Genomic DNA, 6,973 nt, shown 5'->3' on the forward strand with positions numbered 1-6,973 from the left:
TGTGAAAGGATGCAACAAACTTGTATTCCAAAACTGCTCCCCAGTCTTCTCAGCTGTACTGCCTCTCGGGAAGGTCATGTGTGGGGGGTGGGGGGTCAGGTGTGGGGGGGTTGTGTGTGGGGAGGGGGGGTTGTGTGGGGGGGGGTGGGGGGTCAGGTGTGGGGGAGGGTGGTCAGGTGTGGGGGAGGGGGGGTCAGGTGGGGGATCAGGTGTGGGGAGGGGGGGTTGTGTGGGGGTGGGGGGTCAGGTGTGGGGATGGGGGGTCGTGAGGGGGGCATTCTGGGTAGGGGGTCAAAACTAAAGATCACTGCACACAAAATCAAACACTAAACTACCGTATTATTCTCTCTTGTAATAATGCAGTATTTAATTCCTATTTATTCATGTCCAGGCAGAGGGGGCGTGGTGTGTCCAGTGCTTCCCTGTCCTGAAGATCTTGGTTGTCTGCGTCCGGCGCCCGTCCTACTTGGCGTTGGCGGCGCTGAGCATCCTGCGCACGGCCTGGGCGATGGCGTCGCGGTCGATGCCGAAGACCTTGAGCAGCTCGTGGGGTTTCCCGCTGCGGGGGACGTGCGCCACGGCCAGACGCCGCACGATGAAGCCCGTCTCGCCCCCCAGCGCCGAGCACACCGCCTCCCCCAGGCCACCTTGGGAAGCACAGCCACACTGACAGGGGCTCGTCTAGACCTGCATGTCCATGTCCACACAGACAGGATCTACACTCACATGTTTATATCAACTGAGATTCTGACCTTGATGATCAATGATCTATAAACCGAAGGTCAATGATCAAGAGAAATCAAAGACAACGCCTCAACGTTGGGCTATTCCTCCCTCCCTCCTCCTGCCATCCCTCTCTCTCTCCCTCTCTCTCTCTCTCTCTCTCTCTCCCTCCCTCCCTCCCTCCCTCCCTCCCTCCCTCCCTCCCTCCCTCCCTCCATGTTCAGTTCAGTGGTGTCCCATTGTTCAGTCTCTTTGCTCAGTGTTGTCCATTACCATACTGGCCAGTCAGATCTACAGCTGTCTCTGTTTCTTCCATCCTACTAGACTGAACCCAACACTGACCCCCCCCCCTTCCCTGACCCCGGCAGGCTGATATGATCTGCCCTGACCCCGATGAACGTAGCGCTACGATGCCTCTGGGAAACTCAGCCCAGCTCAGTCCAGCCCCCCTCACCGGAGCTGTCCCTCCCCAGCTGGGAGGAGACGTCAGTCTGTCTTCATGTCCCCCACAGTGAGGAGACACTGTGCACTACATCATGGGCAGCATTACCACTGAGTGTGAGACTGACTATTTATATTAAATATAAATATTTAATTCCTTAATAATTTTATATTTTGAATATAATACCACTTTCACAAGTCTGTCCTTGTTTGATTCCTGAACGAGATCCATACAATTCCAAACAGAGAGAGTACATTTGCTCTATTTTTATAGTGAATACACAGTATGTGTGTGTATCTCCACAGTACCCACCCTCGTAGTAGCATGTGAGTATGTTTCAGAGTACCCACCCTCGTAGTAGCATGTGAGTATGTTTCAGAGTACCCACCCTCGTAGTAGTGGTCCTCCACCGTGATGATGCGTCCCCTGGTCGCCCGAGCGTTGTCCATGATGGTCTTGGAGTCCAGGGGCTTGATGGTGAACGGGTCGATCACTCGGATGTTGATCCTCTCTGAGAGAGACGTCACATGAGTCACACACATCATACGTGCGTTTCTGTGTGTGTGCAACATCAAACGGTGTGAGTGTGTGTGAGTGTCTTTATGTGAGGAGGAAAATATAAATTAATGTGTGAATAGAGGACAGTTTGTAAAGTAAAGTATGTGTTTAGTAGACTGTGTGTGTGTGTGTGTGTGTGCGTGCGCGTGTTTATGCGTGTGTGTGTGAGTGTTTATGTGTGTGTGTGTGTGTGTGTGTGTGCGCGTGTGTGTGTGTGTGTGTGTGTGGAACCTTTCTTGAGCTGCTCAGCAGCAGCCAGGGCCTCATGCAGGGTCACGCCTGCTCCGATCACCGTCACCTGATCCTCGCTAGTCTTGTGCACCACCTGGCGCACAGGAAGAGGAGGAGTCAGAACATAAACATGTACACAGGAACAGGAGGAGTCAGAACATAAACATGTACACAGAAAGAGGAGGAGTCTGGCGTCAGAACGGGAACACGTTCATCTCACTAATATAAGTGACTATACGTTTCCATGGTTACGTTAAGGAGGAGTCCTAGGATGGCGTACCTTTGCCTCTCCAACGTGAAACTCCTCGCTGCTGTTATACACGATGGTGTTCTCTGGACGACTGGTTCTGATGAAGCACACACCCTGGAACACACAAACATAAATACAAACACGCACACACAAACACACACACGTACACACCCACCCACACACACACAGGTCACACATACTGGTCAGCAGGACAGTGTGAGCGGCGCGTGACGCTGCTGGTACCTTGGTGTTGGCGGCCAGCTCTACGGCCTTCTCCGTGGAAACGCCATCACTTGGGTAGAACACGGTTGCCGTGGGGATGGCCCTGAACATTGCCAGGTCCTCCAGACCCATCTGAGAGGGGCCGTCCTCACCTGAACACACACACACACACACACACACACTGAGTGAGCTACAACAGCAACAAGGGCATTTGGGGCGGCCGAAAGTGACACCTAATGGTCTGATAAGGTCAGAGGTCGTGGGCATGCAATGTACCTGAGGAGGAGAAAGATCACCCTGCCGCCTCGCCTCCATGACGGAGAGAGAGAGAGAGGGAGGGAGGGAGGGAGGGAGAGAGGGAGGAGGAGAGGAGTGCTGGCGAAAGGGCACAGATACAGGAGACATGGATGGGAGGATGTGAAACAAACAGAAATGTCAGGAACTGTCAGGAGAGAAAGCAGGTTTCACAGAAGAGGTTGACTAGGGAGGACCGGGTCAGGACCAGGTCAGGACCGGATCAGGACCGGATCAGCCCACAGCAGGAGGAGGAGGAGGACAGGAGAGAAGAAAACTTAGTATCCTCTCAAGTCTCTGGACTGAGTGAGTTTGATTTATCTCTATGGCAGCATTCCTGCTCATCAGAACCCCGGGTGCCATGGGCTGGACCAGTCCAGAGAGGAACAGAGCAACGAGAGGGGGTCAGGCCTGACCAGGGGTCTGGACTACAGGGGAGGGGGGTAACGGGTCAGGACTAGAGTTCAGGGGTCGAGGGACTGACCGATGGAGACGCCGCAGTGCGAGCCGCAGAGGTTGATGTTGCTCTGGGAGATGGCGGCCATGCGGACCTGGTCGTAGGCGCGGGAGAAGAAGGTGGCGAAGGTGCTGGCGAACACCACGCTGCGCTCCCGCGCCGCGCAACCCACGGCAACGCTCACCTGAGCGACGGGAGGGAAAGACGGAAGATTCAGGTGACACGTGGAATAATCTGCATCTGAAAATAACATGGTCCAGACTGGGGGTGTGTGATCAATGGAAAGCTGCTAGAGGAGAACGGGAGGGTCAAGCAAGTCAGCGCTGAGTCACCAAGGATCTGCATCTGTCATTATGTTCAAGACGCCGGTACCGTGATCAATGAAGTGATGTACGATCGCCCCTGACCAACACACAGAGATGCCCTGAACACACAGAGATGCCCTGAACACACAGAGATGCCCTGAACACACAGAGATGCCCTGAACACACAGAGATGCCCTGAACACACAGAGATGCCCTGAACACACAGAGATGCCCTGAACACACAGAGATGCTCTGAACACACAGAGACGCTCTGAACACACAGAGACGCTCTGAACACACATTAACGCTCCTGATGCTGTTGATCTGTCCAGACAGACTGATGAGGGTTAATTAGCTTGTTTGAATAAGGAGGAGTGACCTACACAGGGTTGGACAATTGTGTGCGAACACAGTACAGAGTAACAGGCCACACACACACACACACAAACACACACACACATGTACACACACACACACATGCACACACACACGCACACACACACACACACACACACATGTACACACACACGCACACTCGCACAGCTCAAAAGAAGGTATTGTAACCACATGTACTGAACTGCAGGTAAAGGTTCATCAAACATCAACGTCAATCTAGAAAAACCTTCAGGCGGGAGTCTAGCAGCTCTCACCCTGTCCAGCCTGACCAGGAACCAGGAAGCACTCGCTACATAGTCCAGCACCATGTCCAGTCTGACCAGGAAGCACTCGCTACATAGTCCAGCACCCTGTCCAGCTGGACCAGGAAGCACTCGCTACATAGTCCAGCACCCTGTCCAGCTGGACCAGGAGGCACTCGCTACATAGTCCAGCACCCTGTCCAGCTGGACCAGGAAGCACTCGCTACATAGTCCAGCACCCTGTCCAGCTGGACCAGGAAGCACTCGCTACATAGTCCAGCACCCTGTCCAGCTGGAGGTAGGGATCCAGATGTTCTGCTCTGTGAGGTCAGTCAGCGTAGCATCAGCAGGCTCAGCTAAGCCAGGGATGGGGGGGTAACCAGAGATACTCCAGCACACAGGGTCAGAGGGGTAGGAGGGGTCAGATGGGTTGGGGGGGTAAGAGGGGTCAGAGGGGTAGGAGGGGTAAGGGGTAGGAGGGGTCAGAGGGGTAGGAGGGGTAGGAGGGGTAGGAGGGGTAAGATGGGTGAGAAGAGTAAGAGGGGTAGGAGGGGTCAGAGGAGTCAGAGGGGTAGGAGGGGTCAGAGGGGTAGGAGGGGTCAGAAGAGTCAGAGGGGTAGGAGGGGTCAGAGGAGTCAGAGGGGTCAGAGGAGTCAGAGGGGTAGGAGGGGTCAGAAGAGTCAGAGGGGTAGGAGGGGTCAGAGGAGTCAGAGGGGTCAGAGGAGTCAGAGGGGTAGAAGGGGTCAGAGGGGTAGAAGGTGTCAGAGGGGTAGAAGGGGTTAGAAGGGTCAGGTGTCCCTCACCATGTTCTGCTCTGCGATGAAGCACTCCACGTAGCGGTTGGGGAACTGGTTCTTGAACAGCTCGGTGAAGGTGGAGTTCTTGGTGTCGCCGTCCAGAGCCACCAGGCGCTCGCTGGACCGGCCCAGCTTGGCCAGGGCCTCACCGTACGCCCTCCGCGTGGAGACCTGCCGGTCAGCACCACACACAGGTCAGCACCACACACAGGTCAACACCACACACAGGTCAGCACCACACACAGGTCAACACCACACACAGGTCAGCACCACACACAGGTCAACACCACACACAGGTCAGCACCACACACAGGTAAACACCACAGACAGGTCAACACCACACACAGGTCAACACCACACACAGGTCAGCACCACAGACAGGTCAACACCACAGACAGGTCAACACCACACACAGGTAAACACCACACACAGGTCAGCACCACACACAGGTCAACACCACACACAGGTCAGCACCACAGACAGGTCAACACCACAGACAGGTCAACACCACACACAGGTCAACACCACACACAGGTCAACACCACAGACAGGTCAACACCACACACAGGTCAGCACCACACACAGGTCAGCACCACACACAGGTCAAAACCACAAGTCAACACTGCAGAAGCCTTTAGGGAACATCTCTAAATGCACACTCATTTACTGTCCCTCAGTCCATCCCCATCTGTCCATCTGTCCCCCCGTCCCTCTGTCCCCCTGTCCCTCTGTCCCCCTGTCCCTCTGTCCCCTCCCCACCTTCTCTCCGGGCTTGTACCCGGGGGCGCTGGGCATCCTGGCGGTCAGGCTGACGGGGGAGCAGTCCTGGGGGGGCGTGGCGGGGGTCAGGCGCTTGCTGGTGGCGACCATGCGGCTCTGGAGCTCCTTGATCACGACCTCCGCCATATCCTTAGGAAGAGGCTTCCCGTGCCACCCCATCTTATCCTCCGCCGCTGCACACACACACACACACACACATATACACACACACATGCACGCACGCACACACACACACACACGCACACACACACACACACGCACACACACACGCGCACGCACGCATGCACACACACACACGCACACATACACACACACACACACACACACACCAAAGTTATTGTAGTTAACGAAAACTAACACCGTGTCCTAACCACACGCGACGCGAGCGAGCGTCAGCGACAAAATGCGTTCCATTGCTTTGTTTTCTATTGTTATGTCCTAACTGGACGCGAGCGATGCAGTGCGAAGCGTCGTTTTAACTGCCCTTTTGACGCTCGCCCTGTTCCTATTTTCCTCCTGTCGCTCGCGTTGACAGCGTTCAAAAGTAGAGTAGCTAGACACTAGTCAGTTGGGAATATAGACAAATTATGTAACAAAACAGGAAATTTAATGGTTTCAGTTAGGACAGCAAGCATGCGATGTCACGTTCTGTTGCTCACGTCACAAGCAGTTAGGACACGGTGTAACAAAAAAAAACGAAAATTAGGTGTGAAAACATTTTTTAGTTAACTGAAATAAAAACAAAAACTAGGCTTTACAAAAAAAAACCGATAACTAACTAAAACTGTATTGTGTGTTTACAAAACTAACTAAAATAAACTAAAATTATTGAGAACATTTCCTTAGTTTTAGTCTTTTTCATTTCATACAGAAGCCTAGTATTTTGGGTGGATATGAAATCCATCCTCCATGTTCTTCAGCTGTACCCCTGCACAGGAGTAACCTGACGTGCGCCTGATGGTTTGTTTCACACGGAGTGAAACGTGAGCTCCGGAGATCAGGATAGTCTCACCAGGCTAGCACAGAAGAGAAAAAAACTAAAACTAATACTAAAAACTAAACTAAAACTAAGCATTTAAAAAAAATAAAAAATAAACTAAACTAGCAAACCTGCTTTAAAACTAATCAAAACTAAACTGAAATTGAAACAAAAAGTTACGATATAAACATAAAAACTAATGAAAAAAAAACTATTATAACCTTGAGACACACACACACACAATATATATATATATATATATATATATATATATATATACACACATAGTACAGTAGG

General features: G+C 52.6%; 1 protein-coding gene across 1 annotated transcript in view; it reads right to left on the reverse strand.

Moving 5' to 3' along the window:
- Positions 1-214: 214 nt before the first annotated feature.
- Positions 215-6,973, reverse strand: part of LOC311315428 (transketolase-like) — a gene marked incomplete at its 5' end in the record, with an annotated part of 18,190 nt that continues 11,431 nt past the window's right edge. Inside the window, 8 exons of the mRNA XM_084446098.1 lie at positions 215-647; positions 1,554-1,676; positions 1,955-2,048; positions 2,235-2,318; positions 2,448-2,578; positions 3,205-3,361; positions 4,924-5,088; positions 5,677-5,870. Coding sequence (XP_084302224.1) covers positions 463-647; positions 1,554-1,676; positions 1,955-2,048; positions 2,235-2,318; positions 2,448-2,578; positions 3,205-3,361; positions 4,924-5,088; positions 5,677-5,870 — 1,133 coding nt within the window. The 3' untranslated portion in view covers positions 215-462. The remainder of the gene's footprint in view (positions 648-1,553; positions 1,677-1,954; positions 2,049-2,234; positions 2,319-2,447; positions 2,579-3,204; positions 3,362-4,923; positions 5,089-5,676; positions 5,871-6,973) is intronic.

Source organism: Borostomias antarcticus (genome assembly GCF_949987555.1).
Source record: "Borostomias antarcticus genome assembly, chromosome: 11".
NCBI lineage: Eukaryota > Metazoa > Chordata > Actinopteri > Stomiiformes > Stomiidae > Borostomias > Borostomias antarcticus.